The 21560-nt window shown below is 37.8% G+C and overlaps 2 protein-coding genes across 2 annotated transcripts; both read right to left on the bottom strand.

Moving 5' to 3' along the window:
- Window positions 1-422: 422 nt before the first annotated feature.
- Window positions 423-8527, bottom strand: LOC116316362 (leukocyte surface antigen CD53-like). Its single transcript, XM_031734920.2, has 8 exons — window positions 8315-8527; window positions 7799-7880; window positions 6218-6406; window positions 5953-6027; window positions 2910-3020; window positions 2493-2600; window positions 1109-1192; window positions 423-879 (listed from the first exon to the last, which is right to left on the bottom strand). The coding sequence occupies exons 2-8, from the start codon at window positions 7859-7861 to the stop codon at window positions 814-816; spliced, it is 696 nt and encodes a 231-aa protein (XP_031590780.1). The 5' UTR covers window positions 7862-7880; window positions 8315-8527; the 3' UTR covers window positions 423-813.
- Window positions 8528-9945: 1418 nt separating this feature from the next.
- Window positions 9946-20612, bottom strand: LOC116316350 (VIP36-like protein). Its single transcript, XM_031734903.2, has 8 exons — window positions 20105-20612; window positions 18771-18889; window positions 18371-18488; window positions 17345-17427; window positions 15443-15604; window positions 15174-15288; window positions 14860-14979; window positions 9946-14197 (listed from the first exon to the last, which is right to left on the bottom strand). Exons 1-8 carry the CDS (start codon window positions 20307-20309, stop codon window positions 14055-14057), a joined length of 1065 nt encoding a protein of 354 aa, XP_031590763.1. The 5' UTR covers window positions 20310-20612; the 3' UTR covers window positions 9946-14054.
- Between the last annotated feature and the right edge of the window lie 948 nt (window positions 20613-21560).

The following is a 21560-nucleotide window of genomic DNA, read 5'->3' as shown; positions in this document are numbered from 1 at the left end:
TTACATACTCTAGGAAGAACAAGTAACCCAGCTGTCTAAAAGCAAAGTGCTCTAATGGGGTGATATGGTACCATGAGGTCTTTAAGATAATTTGGGGCCAATAGTTGCGCCCTACCAAACAAGAACATCCTAAAAATACCAGAGATCTGTGGGTTGGGCTTGCATTCTGACTCATCTCTTAGAAAGTGTACTGGCTGATAAGACAAACGGACACAAAAAAACCCCCACCATAAATCACAATCAGCATATATATTATTTTATTAAACACATCAAGGGACCATATACAAGTTTAACTGCCCCTCTTTTCAAGAAATACTGGAAAATTCACAGGATGACTTAGCTGGATCAGCTAAACCAGAAAACACATAAACATGATTAAACAAAGAAATCACAAAAAATTAAAACACTTCACAACTTAAAACTGAGACAACTGTGATTTCTTTATTACCACAGCACACCAGGTTACAGATACAGATCAAGTCTAACATACAGTGAAGTGGTGAACACCCAGCACTCACTGGGAGAAAATATCTTAGCACTATTCTAACATCCTACAGGGTTAGAATAGTGCTAACATAATCATGTCATCACTTTTTATCCAATTACATGTCTCCGTATCACATTTAATGATCTGTCACCTCATATGACATCCTTAATGGGGATAATCAACTGGCTCCCTTTTTGACAGATGGAAATAACAGCAGGCTTTTCGGTGTTCAGAACAGATTAATAAAAAGCTGAAATAGGGAAAAGCATCATCTTGACATGTGGAAAGTATCTGTGAATTGCAGGTACAGTTCCTCTGGACCTTTTTCAGTAACCCTGTCCATGTACAGCAAAGCAGCAAAAGAGAGGGAGGGTGATAGACATGCAAAGAAACTGTAAACAAAGAAGAGCAGAGAAAAAAGTTAACAATATTCTGTTAAAATCTCATTAGCCTCATTAACCAGCATTAGTTTGAGTTTACCCTAAAAATAAATAAATTAATTAATTAATAAAACAACCCTAACTCTACAGGAATCGCTGATCTGATGGATGTTAAGGTTTCCACTAGTGGACAACACCTGCTGCATTCCTAACTGGCAGCTGTAATGAGGAGAAACTGTACCTGTAAGATAAACATGGAGACCACTCCTGCCGCTGTGCTTAGGTAGTTTCTGGCAAACCAGTCCTGCAGTTTCCCAACACAACCCTGAAAGGCAACATTTTTAAGTTTATCCTTTACTCATACACATTACGATACTAAGCATACATGCAATTATACCTCAAGCACAAGAAGAGAAAAAGGGGAAAAATGCTTTGTATGTTTAAATGAGCGGTGCATGACAAAGTGTTCTAATGAATGTCAGGAGCCAAGGTTTCCCACCAGATCAATGCATTGTCATACAATAATTGATCTTATTCATTTATGCTGTCAGTGGTTTTATTGTTGAGTCTTACTGGTGTAGGTAGCGCATAACACAGAGTCCAAAATGGAAAACTGTGGCACAACATTGATAATTGATACCACACACGTGTACTGATATCTATTTAATCATTTATGCTTGATCCTGGATACTATAACTCCTCTGAGATGCACGATTCCCTGGTATAACTCAGAAACGTGCACCTTAAAACAAATAACCCATAAGCTACAAAGGAAATAGAGTGTCACTAATTTACATGATTTACCCTGAAACCAGTTTATTTCTCTATACGAAAAAAAAAAAACTCCCCACAAAGCTAGCACATTTTACTCATCACTGACTGAGGAAATTAAGTTTTTTTTCCCACATGTTAGCCAGACTGACAGAGTCAGAGCTCAGTTAAGCCAAGCATTTTTTCACCTGAACAAGTAATGACTTCATGAATTTCTTCACAATTGCATTTTGAGCCAACCAGCAACATTAACACAAAGTAGAGTGTGCTGGAATTCCTCCACAATGATAAAGTCTTCTAAATAAAGATAAAGATTAAAAGACCCTGTGGCATAATTAAAACATTATTATCAGTGAAACATTAAAGAGAAACCAAATTAACCAGATCATAAAAACAATTTTATTAGATGAAATGAATGACTGTAGATTTTTTCAGTTTGTACCACAACTGAATGTTGGTCAAATTCATGTGAGATGTGTTTAAGCATTATCATTACAGAGAGATGATCTGAAATTGGCATATAGCTTTAAACAAACACAAACTATATTGGTTAAAGTTTGGCATTGTTATTGATGAATTAATATGCTGTAATTTATCTGAAAGCAACATTCCAAAATTCTTATTGTATATTCAAAATGGAAATTGTTTTTATCGTCCCATGAAAGTCCTGTGTTACCTTTTTTTCTGGAACAACCACTGCTTAAATTGCTATTTCACCTGTCCTTCTGTCTACTTTGAAAATCTCTTTTCACACATCCCTTTTTCTGCTACGTTCTTTGTTAAACGTGTGTTCACCCTAATAAAAATAAAGTCTTTTAAAAACAGTGTTTTATGGTTTGATAATGTAAACTAACCTCTTGCCAGTTGGGCTGATCAGCGACGTTACAAGGGTCCAGAGTACAACAGGATATTGGAACGTTTCCCCCCCAGTCAGCCACACCGTGGACTCCACAGCACTTAAACTGTACAAAACACAACACTCGGCTTCAGTGAAGGGAACGATTCTGTTATCTGAGCAGGCAAAGGCATAAAATGATTACTTATTAAAATGAACTTATTCTGTTTATACCCAGTTCCATATATTTATTCTTTGACTCAATATAAACAAAAGCTGTATAAAAATTCATAGTATTACATTTAATGCTACAAGTTTCTACTTCAGTAAAAGCCAATGAGCCTGTTTCTGAGTTTGATGGTTCAGTGTTTAGCTTTAAATGGTGGGGCAGGACATGCATGATTAATCTGACAGAGGAAAGCAGCTTATCATTTACCAGATACTGGACAGCATCAAAGTCATCTTTCAGTGTCTGATTTTCTCCTGGACCTGATAGCTTGTAGATCTCCAAGCTGTACATCAGGTCTTTCTCAAAGTAGGTGCCAATCTGCATGACAGAAAGGAAGATAAAGAACAAAATTATACTGGTGCCCACTGGACATAAAAAAAAAAACAGTTTAAAATTCTGTTTAGGCACAAGTGAGGATAAATACCAGAACCAAATCAAACCAAACAATCAAAAAAGTCAAAAAATGGGAGAACATATGCTGTAAGTCTGGAGAATGAACATAACTCCTTGGTTAAATTAATATGTCCATCTACATAGAAACTACGTATACAACATTCCACAACAGTAAAGACGATAATAGAAGTATACCCTTGTTTTGAATTAGTAAACCTTAAAACTTTATTTTTTTCCATTTCCAACTTTAAGCATACAGTTTTTATGTTTTGGTGGCTGTTGAAATTAAAGTTATTTTTAAATAAATTATGCAAAATACTTGACCAAACCTGAAGACCCTGTGGCAATATTTGCTTTGGATAGGACTTTAATTCAGTCCAGTTCCATGTTGTCCTGTTTACTACACTGTAAGTAGCAGCAGTGGACTGGTTGCTAGCAGAAGAGCTGGAGGAAGCTAACAGCACTTAGGGTCAGCAGTTTGTCATGAATGCAATGCTAACAGCTTGTCTTTTTGTATATTGTGCTTTTTGCTTAACTACAAATGTGGTGAAGTGAGCTGACACGGCTAAGTCACCCTATCAGCTTCTTTCATTTGTTTCTCTTAATACTTGCCGGGAAGCTTTTGTTCCACTTAGGGTAACATTATGTGACCATAAGTAGAATAGGTGGTTCAGATTATGTAGCACAGGTGGTTTTATCAACGGCTTCTCCAGTCTGCAAACCCAAAACTGCTCCTTATGCTTCACTGGCATGTAAATATGTACCAAATAGATTTTTTTTTAAAAGAGCTTACAAGTGTGTGAATGATTGAATCTGGCTCGTAGTGTAACAGCACTCTAAGACATTTATGAGACTGAACATAATAGAATTCACACCTAGTTGTGACTTCAGCACTGGATGTGGGCATCATGGTAACTTGGCATTAGAGGGGTAATCATCATGGGACAAAAACCAACCACTCAATAGGCCATGTGAAGTTGATAGCAGCATGAGACAAGCTAGACAGCTTATAAAGGTGAATAAAGTGCATACATTTTCTTTATTATGGTCCTGTTGCCATTATTTGATACATTTTATGCTACAAATTTTGTCAAAATATCAAACCCAATATTGTGTTACACATAAAGTAATCAGAGGTTTCCCCTTCAATTGGAACCTCAGTCCTTGCTATTATAAATAGCAGTATTACTTCCAGTGTGGTTCCTGATGGTTTTAAACATGCAATTGTAAGCCCTTTATTAAAAAAAACCTGGCCTTGACCCTTTAGTTTGCTCAAATTTTAGACCTATTTCAAGACTTCCATTCCTTTCAAAGTTATTGGAAAAAATAGTTTTTACCCAACTGAATACGTTTTTAGATGCTAATGGTATCATGGAACTTTTTCAGTCTGGTTTTAAACATCTACACTCCACTGAAACAGCACTTTTACGTGTTTTTAACGATATCTTTTTAGCTACTGATTGTGGAAGTTCCATGATACTTGTGCTTTTAGATCTTACTGCAGCGTTTGACACTGTTGACCACAATATTCTTATCTCTCGTTTGGAACACCTGGTTGGCATCAAAGGTGCAGCACTGGATTGGCTGCGTTCATATTTGAGTGGCAGAACGTTTAGTGTTAAAGTTGAAAATTTTGAGTCCACTTCAGCCCCCCTTTCTTGTGGGGTGCCCCAGGGCTCAATCCTTGGCCCTCTTCTTTTTTCATTATACCTGCTCCCTTTGGGGTCTATTTTTAGAAAACACGAAATATCCTTTCACTGCTACGCTGACGACTGCCAAATTTATTTGCCTTTAGCACCAAATGGCCGAGGCTCCATCCAAATCCTTTTGAACTGCCTTGAAGATGTCAAAACTTGGATGGCTCTGAACTTTTTGAGTTTCAATGAGAGTAAAACGGAGGTGATTGTATTTAGACCTAATAATATTTCATGCAACCCGCTCGTAAATTGTGGTTGGCTAGGGTCTTTTATCAAGCAGCATGTGACAAACTTGGGAGTCATTATGGACTCAGATTTTAGATTGAACAAACATATTAGTTCGGTGTTGCAAAAAAGCTTTTTCCAGCTGAGGCAAATAGCAAAGCTGAAGCCAGTTTTGTCAAGACGTGACATGGAGAAGGTAATACATTCCTTTATTTCAACACGGCTTGACTACTGTAATGCACTTTATGTTGGAGTCAGCCAAGGATCTCTTGCTCGTCTTCAGCTCGTTCAAAATGCTGCTGCCTGCCTCTTGACAAGTACCCACAGGCATGAACATGTAACACCTATCCTGTCTTCTCTTCATTGGCTTCCTGTTCATGACAGAATTAATTTCAAAGTCCTGGTTTATAAATGCATAATGGTCTCGCTCCCCCATACCTTTACTTCAGCCTTATATTCCTTCACGGACCCTCAGATCAGCTGACCAGCTGCTGTTGGTTGTCCCAAAATCAAGGCTCAAACGTAGAGGAGAACGAGTCTTTTCAATTATCGCCCCCAAACTTTAGAATACGTTGCCTTTAAATATTAGACAGGCATCTTCGTTTCCTGTTTTTAAAACGCTTTTGAAAACACACCTTTTTTCGATAGCGTTCAGACTGGCGTGAGTTGATATGTTTTTTTATGTGTTTTATTATGTTTTTATGTGAGTGTCAGTGGTTTTATCTTGTGTTTTACCCTTTTGTTTCTGAACAGCACTTTGGACAAACCTTTTGTTTTTAAATGTGCTATATAAATAAATTGGATTTGGATTTGGATTCTTTTTTTCTGGTTTTGGTATCACAACTGGAAAAAAATGATTGGTGTACTTCTAATAGAAACCTTTAAATAACCTGCTATATGTATACACATATGCATGTAGATAGTGACTGTCCTACCTCTCTGTTGTAGACAAAAAACACACAGGCCATGGCCAGCTCCACAGATATTAGGAAGGACAGCAGGACATAAAACTGTGTGGGTGAAAATGGGACACCACATGACTACATTTGCATCTTCTCAGCTAATTTCAGTGTACTGTATTTGCATTCATTCAAACTAAATGCAAAGCTCATTAAAAGCATAGTTATGCTAATTTATTATTATTTTATAGTAACTCATTAAAAATCTCTGGGTGAAATTGAGTCACTGCTTCATACTCACGCTTATGAGCATGCAGCGGCTCTCCCTCATGCCTCCAACCACTCCCAAGTAGCACACACAGGTGGCGATGGTACCAGTGACCACCAGAGTGTTGGCAGGGTAGATTGGCCAGAAGGTGGTGACTAGAGAGGCAAACCTGGAGTGTATCATCATGAATTCACCAAAGGCCACCACAAAGGCATTGCTTAGCTTCACCATAGCAAACGAACACAAAAACACACATAAATAGGACAAGAGACACGTCACATTATTATTCTGAATTTGAGTCTATGTGGGTTAGCCTATATGGACTAAAACTGAATTTACACCCAAAATCAAGAAAGTTTAGATTTTAATTTGTGAGCAGAGAAATTGCGTACATTTACTCTCCCAAATAAAAACAGCAGACATCTGATGTTAGACAGAATCGTCAACTTGTGACACACTGACACATCTAGAATGAAGTAAACACTATATGTGCAACTAGGATAATGATACACTTTTCACAGCATTGTATTTATTTCTATTTATTTATGAATTGTTGCCTAGAGCCTTATTTTTGATTTGCTTTATATACAGAAAGTCATTTCCATTATAAACTAAACAAAATGGTGCATAAAAATTTACAAGACATGAAATGCTGTGTTTGGTGCCCAAAGTTTTCTAGGAGAGGGTCCCGAGACCCACCATAAAACACTGAACATGTTGTAAAGACGAATAAGAAGACTAACAACTGATTTATGGAAGTAGCTAAGGAGATATTTGACACTGTACAATTTAAGCTGCTTGTATTCAGTATACTAATTTATATGTCTTTGCATAGCCGAGAAAAATGTATTTTTACTTCTACTTTTTTTTTTGTTTGTTTAGTTTTTGTTTAGATTAACATTGCACATAAATGGTAAATGGTAAATGGCCTGCATTTGTATAGCGCTTTACTATAGAGAAAAGTGTGGAAATGTTCGAGCCTGCCGGAGAAAAGTGTATAAAGTGTGTAGTAAGGGGTTTTACAGCCATAAAACATCTATAATAATTGTAAAAAAATAAATAAATAAAGTTAGATACTTTCACCCATCGCGGGTTATTTTTAGAACATAACTTTCGCGATAAACGAGGGACCACTCTATGTCCATCACAAGTAGAAATTTTGAGAGTTGGATCGGAGCGTAAAATGGTACTTTAACACCCTCTTGTGGTCAAATGTAATCAAGTGCATGCCTGTGGAAATGAAATGGTGATGCTGACTGATAACAATTGCAAATGAATGCTCAGTGTTCAGGAACTGTGGCACCACATTTACAAGTAGAAGGTAGTTAAAGCTGCTCCCTTATTTCCCAAGGGCTGGTCACAGCAGATGGATATGCATGTTGATGTGGCACAGATTTTACTGCAAATGCCCTTCCTGACACAACGCTCCCCCATTTAGTTGGACAAGGTAGGCAACTACTATCTATCTATAACTATTTACCATAATGTGTATGTATAAATGTGTATATATACTGTAAGTGTGCTATGTCATCTGACTGAAACTGGTAATGCACAGTTACAAGACAACCCATGTTTTGTGTAGTCTGCGTGGGTCTCTTACCCCACCGTACCTACCCAGCAGAGGAAGTGCAGAGCTGTCACCAGAGATTTCAGGCAGTTCACACAGGCGCTAGTCATCCTTACTGATAATCTTCCTCTGTCAGAGTTTGTCACATTTATTAAAAAAACAAAACAAAATGACACTTTAGATTAGTCTCACTAATGGGCTTAAATGTCTGAGACATAATACTGCTATAGACAGTTACTGTTTACAGTACATTTTTGTTTGATGTGACAACACTGACCCTTAAGTCACAATGGACACCTGTGCTCTATTCAGACTCCTGTTAATCATTGTTATCTGCTCTTATCTCCCACATTAACCATTTGTTGCAAGTTTGTATCTAAATGTGATTGTGTGAAAACAGCTCACAGCACAACACAAATACCAAAACCTTCACTTGTAACCAAATTTCCATATATTGTTCCTAATTTATTACAAACATGTAAATAAATTCAAATGAAATGATAAATTCAGACACTAATTTTGTGGTTGAGATAAGAAACCAATTGAATAATCTAAGGACTTACCTTGACTAATCTGTATCCAGCAATATCTCTGTGACAGACGTGTGTGAGCAGTGTCCCAGCGTTGCTTCTAACATTGCCAGGGTTAACTAACAGTAAGGAGGAAGGAAAACTAGCTAAAAGGGTGTGGAAGGGCAGTTGACATACTGGGTGTTTCTACCCAGTATTTTTAGTAACAACATTAAAGAGGAGGGCATTCACACCTGGCAAGAGAGAGGTCTATAATAAAAGACATTTTGAAAAAATAACAAAACTGTTGAAAGACAGTTAAATTTACTTTTAAAAACACTAACCATATCACAGTCTCAGGTGAAGCAGATTTTCATCAATGACTTCTGAATTTTTGGATTCATTTTTTGCTTAGAGGAAAATCAATGGCATCATGCTACTACTTTGCTTCACTGCAGAAATGCAATTAGTCGGAGGCTAAAATTGGATTTTCCAGGTAGGAGATCGATGAAATCCATTGTAGCAGATTCTTTGTTTACAGTCTGCAATCAGGTGGCTTGTGCGCTTGATGACATTTACTTCTCTCTGTGGACTTATTCAGTTGACTTCAACAATAAATAATAAGATGTTACATAAATGATCAGAATTACTTCCCAACTCCTAGCCAGTATAAAATTAGTATAAATGAGATTGGAAAACTTGTACAGTGAGCAGATGGGACAGTGAGGTGATCATCTTGCATGATACTGCTATGGATCTATAGTATGTTATACAGTATCTATTAACTGGTCTAAGAATCAATTAATGTACCAGCACACTGTTCTAATTCAATTCCATTTTATTTATATAGCGCCAAATCACAACAACAGTCGCCTCAAGGCGACACACCACAACTGCTGGTATTAACCCACCATGCTTTCACTGGACGTTATTAGCCTGGCATTGAACAGTACCTGGTGTTCTGATACGTCTCCCTTCTTGGCTGCTTTGTTTTGGGAAAAAAGAAAAAGAAGTTAAAAATCCTAAACTGTGACCTAAAACTTTCAGTTTTTTGTCCTAAAACATTCATTATGGTATTTTGACTTCTATTTGTAGCCCACTATGTTTTTAGTGTAACTAATATTTCCCGATTGATAAGTCAGGATGTCAAGTATCATTTCAAAAATGTGAACAAATGACTTTTTTTTGATTTTACAATACTTGTAAGTCACCTTGTCCAAAATGTACATGGCTAAAAGTAAAACTGAATACTGTGTCACGTTGTATTCAGGAAGACAAAAGCTCACCAGTGTTTGCTGAGGCCTTAACTAAAATGACTTGAAGGGTTAAATGGTTTAAACCATTTCCATCCTTCCCCGCTGGCCATTAGAAAGAACACAGGCCTAAGAGATTTCAGCACTTCCATCTTCACGTTCACCTGGGAACTTCCATCTTCTTACACAATCTTGATAAAACTTTTAACCTTAAACATACAGTGTGGAGGACTCGTGACATCTGTGAAGATGCAGACTGCATGTAAATGAACACCCCGAGCCTCATCCTCCACTTCCTTATAGGCCACTAGTTTAAGTGATTATAAACCAACTAAACATATTTGGATATAGTTCAATTTCTTGAACATACAAGGCACTGTACATGAAAAATGTTTGCAGAGAAAACTAAAAACAGCACCACAACAAAAAAAAAAAAAATCAACATAAACCTTTATTGAAGAAAAATAATCATACACAACCAAGATTTACACACATTTTTCAGACAAGGGTTGAGCTTTCTTTTTCTTTAATTTGATAATATGCTGAACACTATTATTAAAAAAAAATAAATAAATCCCTAAATGGCTGATTCCCCCAGTGACAGCACATGCTGAATGACACAAAAATGAATCACCTACAGTGAAAAGAAAAAAAAAATCAGTAGCTTTTTTTTTTTTTTTAAAGGGCTGGAAACTGATTTTAATTAGTGAAGTACTGATTGATATTGCTTCAAAAATCTATGAAACTGTCCACAAAGCTCCAATAAACCAAACACTGAAGTGCTTTTTGGGGAAATGTCTTTGAAAATTGAAAATTGAAAAAAAAAAAAAAACCTGCATCAATGCTGGTAGCAAAATTCTTCTATAGCTTTATCTAGTGCGTGCTGTATTTTTGGTAAGCTATTAAACTGTTAGCTATTAAAAGTGAGGCTATTAAACTCAAATTACAAGTACATGGAAGTGGTGAGAACCCATAACTACACAACAGCAAACAAAGACATGAATTACAATTCTTTTAAACAAATGTTATTGCTCATAAAATATTAAGATCTTGTTTTTAAATATCCCAATTATCATCCATTCACTGATGCTGTCGTGACCCCAAATATTGATATATCTACTGATTTTCCTGATATACTTTAACAGATTTTAACCATTAATAATCTTGTGATATCTATTATAAAGTTTTAATCTGCAATGTCAATATGAATGGCACTTTTCTATAACTTTATCAAAGACGAGACGAGACAAAGCACAAAAAAGTAAAATTACAAGTGCATAGAAGTGGTCAGAGACGACCAATTTTTAGGACTTTTATTACCAATATCAATATTGATAACAAAATCTGATACCCCAATATATAGGCTGATATGTATACGTTTTTTTTTCCCCAGGCACAAAACACAATGAGATTTCCCTAATCTTGGTTTTGTGTAGTTATTTCACTTACATATTTGTGCTACTCCCGAGTATTATCAGCTTGTTAAAATCTGTCAGGCTCACAATTATTGATGATATCATGTGATACTGACAGTGCGCTTTTTTAATATCACAATTAACATTTTTGTTGTGTTTTGCTGTGCCCCCAATATTGATACACTGGCTGGTTGTCTTTATATACTGACTATTCACATTTACCACAATAATGATAATACTGTGAAATCTATTATTTTTAATTTTGAAACGATTGCATCACTTTGCTCACTGAGTTGTCTCTAATAGTTGTTGTCAGTGCATGGTTATCGAATGAATGGCACATCAGTGCTACTTTAACCAGTGAGGTGTGAGCTCTATGTCCATGCTGGAGAGTTTCATGATATTTGCGGTTTTACTGAGCACTCGAGGTTTCTTCATAGACACAATAAAGCTTGACATCATTTTTTTTTTTTTCTTCCTCTTGGTTTGAGTCATCAGTTTAATCAAAGTCACATGACTACATGGTCCAGCATATGGCTGTTAATGTAACAGTGTGTACAGAGCAAAACATCAAATGCTACAAATTTACGGGTTGGTGGAAGAACTAAAAACATCAGTGCTCCACAAAGAGTGACACTGACAAACTGTTCTCAGATAAAGTCTTAAATCAGCTTATCATATCTGAGACCTGTTTGTAACGTTAGAGTGTAGATGAAGCCATGGAAGTGACGTCAAACAGAAAATAAATGTTGAGCTCAAACCTGCATAGAGGATCAAAGTGAGTTTGCCTGTGACGGTCTATGTGAGGCACTTTATTCAGCACTGATAACGCCACTCTATTCTTTTACGCATAGCATTGAGCTCATGTATCAGCAATATCTATATAAATATTTTCACTTGTTGAATGAATGCTGGATTGCTGTATAAAGTTATCTCAAATAAAAGGACAGTCCAGTTTTTTTTCTTCAGTGCAGCAAAAAGTATAAAAAGATTCACAGGCTCACTGGTCTCACAGCAGCTAAAAGTCAAATTAGAGTGGTGCTCTCTTGCACATCACAGAGACATGTGCATGAGGGATTTAAAGTGGGTGCAGTAGCATGAACTGTAGAATCAACCAGGCAAGAAAGTTCTGCACCTGTCTGTTCAATAAATCTACTCTGAAATTAAATCGTTACCGTCAGCCGTAATTGTCGTGTATTTTTGGCTGAAGAGAACAAAGAACAACAGTCAAAGATGAACTACTCTCCCACACATTCATTGATGGGCATGCCACAAAAGTTGTTGCTCTCAGTGCAGCCACTGTATTGTTTTGGTCTTAGCCAGGTCTTATAATGCATAACAGTCTACGGAGATAGAAGTTCTTCAAATATTAAAAACAATCAGACCTCACTGAATGTTTATATGAGACGAGGCTTAGGGCACCCTAACCCTACTTCTATAATATAATGTATAAAAAGGATATTTTGATAGTCTACTGTGAAACCTGTTGGAAATATAAATTCAGCTGTTTATCTTTTGGGAATCGTCACACAAATCAAGTGCATCTGAATAATGCTACATAGCTCTAACTATTGTAATTCAGGTATACATTTAAGCTAGCTGTTGCTGTATGTTACATTAGTTACGCAACTGATAATTTATGACTACTTAAAACATCACCAATTGGGAATGAGGCCCTGATTAGGGGGTGTTTTTGGGCATAAAGTTGATCTCACAACAAGTAGTCCCTGCCGGCCCAGGGATCAGTAAACTCACAATGGCCTTTGTGGTAGCCACACAAAAAGACAAACAAAACACCTTTAAGTGGCCATATGGCACTTAATTGTGTACTTTCCCACTGCTTGTGAGCAGTTGTTGGCAGTCACTGTGAAATCGACTGAGGGATGAGTAACCACCAGTCTCCACCAAAAAGTGTGTGTTCCATGACTGGTTGGCAAGTGATGGCTCGAGGTTGCTAGTGTGAAGTTGGTATAATGCTGCTACATAAAAAGACTTTGGTTGCTAGCAGGTCACCAGCAGCTTGTGCCTGGATGCCAAATTGCCTACAAACAAAGTACTTGTCAGGCAGAAGTGAACCTGAATGGTCAACACAAACTAGAAACGTTTGCCTTCAAAGTAAAAATTGTGGCTTGCTCTTGCAACCAAAACATTTCAAACGGCACAACTTTTACTTTGATTTGTGTTGCATCTTTTTCTTCCTAAAGTTTCACTACAGGTCAGAGAGTAATGATGAATGTTAGCATACTCCAACCACAGTGATCAAAAGGTGGTTTTTGGTGCAACTTCTTTGTGATGATTTCACCCAGTAACAGCAGCAACCACTTGCCAACAGGTCCTCTGTAGAGGTCTGCTTGATCTATGACGAATCATTTTAAGCTAACTTTTTAAAAGATTAATAGAAGCTAACATTGTCATTCAGAATTTAAAAGTCTGATTAATCATCTGAGACATATCTATGCCACTCTGCTAGCTACTTACAAAACAGCATTTCTATAGTGGGCGAGCTAACAAACATGCCCCACTCCCATCTGATTTGATATGTGAAAGTTGCAGGTAAGTCATAGATATCATGAAGAGTCATAAGGAAAATGTTTATGTACAAATAAGCATTTTAAGGGTCACGTATTTAGAAAATAAGATAAACACAGGATTATTAGTAAAGTTAGTGAATTGCCAACAAATAATTTAAATGACAATGAAAGAAGCGCCCAACTTGGCTACCATGACATCTACCCACTCTGCGCTGGCTCAGGTCCGCAGAGATACCCCAAACTGTGTAACATAATGTCAGCAAATTCAGCATCTGATTTATTAACTCATTCTGTTGTTTTTCTTACTTCCTGCTGGTAGGAACAGTGCCTCAGTTAGTGCAGATAAAAAGTCCCACCATGCTTCAAGTTTAGATGAACATATTTTTAAAATGATTTTGCTTCACTACAGCAAGCAGAGCTTTATCTCATCTATCTTCCATAAATCTTAAATATTTTACACCACAGCTCATGTGTTCATTTGTTCTCATGGCTCTGGGCTTCACACCCACTAAAGTTCAGTTTGTTCGATTTGTGTCATTGAGTCTTTGCATGTTTGTTCATTAAAAACACATTCTGCAGACTGGCTGATCTTTCCTCAGTAAAAGCGTTTGCGTTTGTTTTCCTTCCAGCGCCCATAAACTATCAGCCCTACCACTCCCAGCACGATCAGGCCCAGGACTGTGAAGAGAATGGTGAAGAACAACTGGACTCCACTCATCCCTTCCTCCTCCACTTCCACTGCAAAGTAAAAGCAAAAAATATTAGAAAAGAAAAAAAATGGCTGAAGTTTCAACCCTCTGTTCTCCCAGCTGTAAACATGAACAAATAATATCAGTTACATATACTACACATATGAGATGTGCCCACATACTGGATTCATGTCTGCCAGTATCAGCCTCATCCATTTACTTAACCCTTTTATCGTCATGTTTACTGCAGGAAGTAGGATAGTATAGTATAGTGGCAGACTATACTATACTCTGCTCTGTCACATCAACTTTGTGCTCAGCATGCAAAAAAAAATGTTCAGTTGAATACAAGTGTACAATCATGCTTTTTTTTTTAAAGCTCAGAGCTGCACAGATTACACAGAGGGAGACATGGCAACAATCTAAAAAGACAAGACTTTGTGGGGGAAAAACAAAACCTTCATTTTGATTTCTTCGCCTTCTGTATCTCTGTTTAAGCAGTTCAGGAGAATACTGCAGTGGCCACCTCTGCCGTTATGGTGAGCATAAAAACCAGTGGGAGTGCAATGATGCTATTGGTGGTGTAGGGCCCGGTAATACTGGGCCCTCAAGACTTCACACTAGCTGCAACCCCGCCCTGAGTAATGGTGCTGATACGGTGCAGTGCTGAGAAGGATGACTTCAGGTTGATGATGATCGTGCTGCATTTACCTTGAAACTGCTCCATGTTGTCAACTCTGGGGATTGCGACTACTTCCCCTTCTTCCACTTCCTGTGGAGTCCGCTCGACTGTAAGCTCATACAGCTTCATGGAGATGATGTCATGGTTATCTAGAAGAACACATCCGTAATTAACATCTTAAGCAACAGCTGACTTCATTTTAAAACCTGAGCTGTTAGGAAGTCGATGTTTAATTAATCTAGTTTGGATGCCACGTTTATGATCCAATCTTTTTATAGATCTTTTTTATAGCTTCACTTTGTAATATGTCCTGTGGTCAAAGCATTATTCAGAGATTTCATACCTGACAGGTCTCCCGTGGCAGAGGAGGCACCTAAGAAGTAGCCTGTAGGTAGGCGCACTCCTGTAATGTCAGCACATTCTCTCCATTCCTGCTTACCATCTATATCCACCATGAGCTAAGGGCAGAGGAACAAATGGTTTGAATAAACCAATCAACATTCTACTTTTCATGCCTTATTGTACTACTCAGTTTTAATTTCATTACACAAGAATGTCGCCTTTAAAGACAAGTGACACCCTGAAACAGGTCCTGCAGATAATGGGCCATACCGTCAGTCGATTTTTGGAGTATCTAACGAGAAAAAAGTTGTCATAGACCGAGTTGCGTGCCATAGCTGTGCATCCTCCAAGCTCTGTGGACCGGCCGTCACGATCGTGATCATACGACAGGGTCCCATTCCCCAGCATCACAGATATGTAAGGGAAGGTCCTCTGCGAAGAAGACAGAGTCACACCTTCATCAGCAGGAACCACAAACACCATTCCACAGGTAGTTCAATTCACAGAGACATGAAACAGCACTAGTGAACAGTTTGATGTTATGTTGCATAAAGCTTTTCTTAGTAAAGGAAAAAAAAGTTCACATCCTTGAAGTCTGCTTGTGTGGTAACTGAAAGTGATTGTTAATTCAATTTCAATTCAATTCAATTTTATTTATATAGCGCCAAATCACAACAGAAGTCGCCTCAAGGTGCTTTATATTGTACAGGAGATCGCACAATAATACATACAGAGAAAAACCCAACAATCATATGACCCCCTATGAGCAAGCACTTTGGCGACAGTGGGAAGGAAAAACTCCCTTTTAACAGGAAGAAACCTCCGGCAGAACCAGGCTCAGGGAGGGGCGGGGCCATCTGCTGCGACCGGTTGGGGTGAGAGAAGGAAAACAGGATACATCTCACATATTGCCATTTTTAAATGAAAAACACATTATGCATACCATGCATCAATCTTGATGATATTATGTACTGTAGATTAGAGCTATTAAAAGTCTCCGCCATTTTACTTTGACAAACATTATTCTGAAATTGTAGACAGAGGTTTTTTGCAGATTCCCGAAACTCTTTTTGTATCCAGTCATATTACCAAGACACAAAAACATTCTGTACATTTCCTCAACAAATTCTATTATAATATAGAATATAGAAACATAAGCATGAATAAAATTGACATTTACTCTGTTGTGGTCCACTTACATAATAACATCAAAAGACTGATGGTAAGACCATTAACATATGTACAGCACCAACTCTGCACTGCACTGTCTCGACAAAACGAGCAGCGAGGCAATCAGATATGTGCACCGTGTGATAGTCCAAGTATGACACACTTTGTAGCTGTTTAACTGTCTCTCTACGCTCAGTGTGCGACCATGAAAGTGCCGTGTGAGAGAAATGTTTATGGCCACAGAGTTGTTAACGTCAAATGAGCTGCTAAAATCTAAAATGTTAAATTGCGCTTACTGGCATCATGTATTTCACAATAAAGTAAGGTGGCTGCATTCATGATGTCCCTGTGACTCTTTGATTTTTGCTGCATGACATGGCACAGGAGAAACTGTCTGGGACTGTACAGTTTTTCTAAAACTGATGCACTGCACCAGATGATAAAAACTATTTGAGGTGTTATCAGTCTTTGTCGGGAAAATGCTATCAACACAATTTGCAGTTTGTACTCGTCCATTTTCTTTTTCAGCCCCGTAAACAGCCATAATACACAATATGGCCAAAAGTATTCACTTACTTGATTTTCACCTTGATTTTTACCTGTGGCCATGGAAGTGAAAATCAAGGTGAAAATCAAGTACCTAGACATGCAGACCGCTTTGACCACTGCATTTGTAAACGATAAATACTGCAAAATATATTTTGCAATAGTGATCTCATAACAAAGTACAAAGTGGGAGAGAGGTGTTAATTTGGGTTGTTTTACAGCCACAGGAATCGGGCACCTTTGCAGTGATGGAGTCAACTGCACACTGCGTAAAGTATTCTGGAGTCAACTATGAAGCCATCTCTCAGACAGCTAAAGATTGGCTGAAATTCGGTCATCAAAAAGATGTGTGGATGTTGTGTGGGTTTCCACACGACAACAAGGTCTTGATTTAAACTAAGGCTTAAAAAAAAGAAAAGAAAAAGAAAAGAAAAGATGCTACAGACTGTCACTTACATCATGGGTCTTATCATCATTGGGGTAAGTGTCCACAAATATTCCAAGTCCAGAGAAATGGTTCATGTTGCCAAATACAGGGCCTGCAAACAGACAGGAATACCAGATAATAAAGCTAAAACATAGCAATTAATATCATTTAATTTGGGACTAAATTTCATTCTCAAGTTTTCTCCAACAGAGTTTCTTTGTGTTTTCAGCACTTTGGAGAAAAAAAAAATGTAATCAGACAAACTAGTACATGCAGGAAGTTAATGAAAAAAAAAAAATAAACATTTTCACGTGCAACGATTTAACTATCCTAATCCCACCCAAGTGCTCTCAAAGCTCACTATCGTATCATTGGGGGTGTGGCAACTAGTCCACCTGTAAAACCAATCCTGTTTTGTCTCAGTGCTGAGAGAATGAGAGGCACGGTACATCCTGGAAACGTTGCCAATCTGATGCAGGGCTAACACAAAGAGACAGACAACGATTCACACTCACATTCACACATATGGACAATTTAGAATCACCAGTTAACCTAACCCCACTAACTGCATGTCGACTGTGGGACAAAGTTGAAGTACCTAGAAAGGACCCATGCAAACTCGCACAAAAAGGCCCCGGTTAGATGAAGGGATTGGATCACTATCCCATCAGTTTAATTGGCTTAATGGTCTAAATCTAAAATTGTTTCTTTAATTTTTGAGCCGTGTAATACTACAGGTAACCTACCTCATTGGATTAAAAAAAAAAAAAACAATAAAACAAAACAAAAGTAACTAAAATGTGTTTTTGAAACAATGAATGAACATGTAAAGCTTTGTAAGCAGTGTTTCCTGCAGCTGAAAATTGAGACTGTTTGTTTTGTTTGCTTTACTTGGTATCTCAAGTCACCGCGCACAGGATGTGCTAATAAAATGATATCTTATCATGTGACTGAGAAAGAAATGACAAGCTCATTAGGAGAAACTGTTCACTTTAAGGGCTATTCAATTATAAAATTGTAAATATGATGCTGAAACACATTTAGCATTAACCTACCATTTTTCATGCGATCTCTGGTTAACCAGATGGCCAGTCCATCACCATTCAGGTTCTTCTTCCCTTGGCCATGGATTTTAAATTGTACTCTCAGCTCCCAATCTTGCAGAAGCAAAGGCTGAAAAGCAACAGCAATGAAGCAAAGTAGTTTATTCTTACACTCAGCAATGTGTAGCATGCACTTGTCATCAGATATGAGTAACATATCATCCTTTTGAAACAGACTGATTTGTATCATTTGTATGTTATTCATAAAATGCTGCATAATATTCATTGTTAAACCAAAGCCATATAGTGTTTTTAGTGTAAAGCAGGAAATGAGGTAAAATTGTGGTTTGTTGGGTAACAAATGCATTGCATATTGCAAGCCTGATAATGCAGGCTGTCCCATTTGACTTACAATTCGGCTCCACACAGCTCCCTGCCTGCTCTGCAGGTCTGGGGTTAGCCTCACATGGTCAGGCGTCACCATGGCAGTGCCCATCAGATCCCACTGTGAGGAGCTAGAGAAACCCAAGCCTGCAAAACAACAGCAGTAACACTTCTGCATTCACAGCAAGCCACACCAAAGTTTACTATTGTTTTTCTTAGACATCAGCTTTTACTGTTTACGTTGTGTTTCATCTTTTGTTGTAACGTTCAGTTTACGTATACTTTTTACTGAATACAAACATTTCCTTTTCATTGGCTCCTGTACTGTACTTATTTGTATTACTTTAAATCAAGGGTCTTTATCAGGGTATGACTTGAAAAGTTCAAAATAGGTATTAGAACACAATAGCCCTTTATTGTCATTGTACATATATAATGAATGATATTGAGGGTTCTTAACCTGACTGCTGTGCAAGAAATATAAATAAAAAGACGGATAAAAAGCACACTGTATTATATCACACGATAAAATGCCTGTGCAAAGTGGCAGGAGTGTATTGCAAAAGACTTCAATGAAGTGCAATAGTGGCCCAACAGTACAACAACCCTACTAAGGCAGCTTAGTTACAGTTTCATTAAATACACTCATTACCTGTGGTCAACATCAGTACACACAAAATTGCTTCAGTACGTTTAAAAAAAAAAATTAAAAAAAAAAAAAAATCTCCCTTATTATTGTTATGACTTTTTAGATTTAGTTTTAATTAACGAAAACTGTTTTTTTTTTAAAAATCGTTCTCTGTTCTGACGTGTTCTTTATAAGCCCCACCCCCCATTTTCTAGTTATCAGTTTTTGTTTCTAATTACTTTGAATGAACTATAATTACGCTAATATAAAAAGTGGCCATGAAGGTTACTCAAACTGCTCTTTGTTGAGACAATGAAAAACTGCTCTTTCATAATGGACAGCGTTACGGGCTTAAGTCCCTGAATTTTATTTTTGTTTGTGGCTAGAGTTCAGTCCTCACCGTAATCAGACGGGTTTGCTCTGCTGATTAAAGCTAGCTGTAGGCTAGTCTTTATTAGCATTATGGACTAGCCAATAGTTAGTGGTGGGTTAACAACAGTTATTATCCCGCTTGCTGTAACGCTACCCAGGATGTGTAACGACAGAGGCACAAAGTTCTTCTTAGTTAATTATTATCCTCCGCCACACATTTCTATCCAAGAAAAAAAACGAATTTAAGCCAAAGCCTACTCTACGCTGACAAACTGTCTTCTGTCTACTGTCAACGTTTATGTTAGTTACACTTGTTAGCTAACATTGGCGGTAACGTAATTCTAGTTTAACAGTAAACTCACCGCGGTAAGGCTTCACAAGAGAATATTCCCGCTTCAGAAACTCCTCCATAAAGTCCCCGTCGTCTGCCAGCGACTGGCTCGTCAAGTAACAAATAGTAATAAGTAGCCATGTTAACCTTAGGAGGCTCCTAAAGCGAAACACTGAATTTAAAAAACAGAAACTTCTCAGTCGAGCCAGATTTGATTTGGCAACGGAGGAAACCATCTTTACAGTCCGACTACACACAGGTCACGTGGTTTTAAGCAAACACATAAGAAAAAAAAATGTTCTTCTTCCCTTCTGGGGTTTAGTGGAGACTAGCATCGGTGGGGTTGGCATTACTGCCATCTTCTGGATATAGTAGTGGCGTCTGAAAATCATCAAATTCTCCTCAGTAGACTAGCTCTCGCGATTTTATAGCAGCATCTATCCGAAAAGAATGGGTTGTGAGATCTTTTTCTTCTTCTCTGATCATCCTCGTCTGTCTCATCCTATCCCTTACAGTCTCTCCTGTCACACCAACCATCTGCATGCCCTCCTCTGTGGTCTTCCTTCATTTATGGCAAAACAGATAAGGTGAGAAACATGCACAGCATTATTTCAGTCTCTTAATCACACAGAGGCAGTCCACCAAATCATCAAGCGCTTAAAATAGTATTATTCAATACAGAAACTAAAAAATCACGCTGCCACTCCATAGACCTGTACACAGAGCAAACTGTAATAGAATTGTTTTATATTTTTGTTTTATATTTTTTATATATTTATTTTGAATACATCCTCCTAACTCAACTAGAAACTAGAAAATAACAAAAAATATAATCTTATAAAAATTATTATAGGAGTAAGTGGGGGATCCACAGTCGACAACAGTACAGCATACTGCTTAGTTATGTGAAATCATCACCAATCAATGTGAGGAAAACACATTATTACAGTGAATAAAGACATAAAGTGATCCATATCAGTTTACAGTAATATCCAAACTGAATACAGACCAGGGGCGATTTTAGCCCATTTTTGGGGGTGCTTCCCAAAATGCTTCTTTGGGGGGTGCTGAAGCATTTTGGCACCCCCAAAATGAATCCAAGCACCCCCAAAGATTTCTTACTTTTTTTGGACAATATTTGCTGCTTGTGTGACACACTGCTAAAAATATGAAAACCATACAGTAAATGGTTGAGACATAACATTTTAACAACAAAAGTATAGATACCCCCAAAATGGTTTGTTCCAGCTCGCCTCTCCCCTACTCTGGCTCTAGTGCTGTTGCTGCCAGAGCGATGGTGGCTGAGACGCAGCGGAGCGGAGGTGTAAGTGCCTGGCTTAACCTTCAGTTACTCTTTATCCACCAAAGTGGATGGATGCCGTCTCTCCTAACAAGACCAGGTTTCCTCCAGAAGGTTTGCCAATTATCTATGAAGCCCACATCGTTTCTGGGACACCACTCAGACGCACCAGAAGCATGGTACATTG

This window comes from Oreochromis aureus, linkage group 12, assembly GCF_013358895.1.
Source record: "Oreochromis aureus strain Israel breed Guangdong linkage group 12, ZZ_aureus, whole genome shotgun sequence".
NCBI lineage: Eukaryota > Metazoa > Chordata > Actinopteri > Cichliformes > Cichlidae > Oreochromis > Oreochromis aureus.
This window is presented reverse-complemented; position numbering and strand designations above follow the sequence as displayed.

Excerpts from the sequence above, each read along its gene's own strand:
- LOC116316362 (XM_031734920.2), bottom strand. The coding sequence starts at position 7,861 with ATGACTAGCGCCTGTGTGAACTGCCTGAAATCTCTGGTGACAGCTCTG. Across the intron at positions 6,407-7,798 it reads CTCTGCACTTCCTCTGCTGG|CTAAGCAATGCCTTTGTGGT; the intron begins GTAGGTACGGTG and ends GCTATGGTGAAG. Across the intron at positions 2,601-2,909 it reads TTGATGCTGTCCAGTATCTG|TTTAAGTGCTGTGGAGTCCA; the intron begins GTAAATGATAAG and ends TGTTTTGTACAG.
- LOC116316350 (XM_031734903.2), bottom strand. The coding sequence starts at position 20,309 with ATGGTTTCCTCCGTTGCCAAATCAAATCTGGCTCGACTGAGAAGTTTC. Across the intron at positions 17,428-18,370 it reads CAGAGATCGCATGAAAAATG|GCCCTGTATTTGGCAACATG; the intron begins GTAGGTTAATGC and ends GTCTGTTTGCAG. Across the intron at positions 14,198-14,859 it reads CAACATGGAGCAGTTTCAAG|TGGAAGTGGAGGAGGAAGGG; the intron begins GTAAATGCAGCA and ends TTTACTTTGCAG.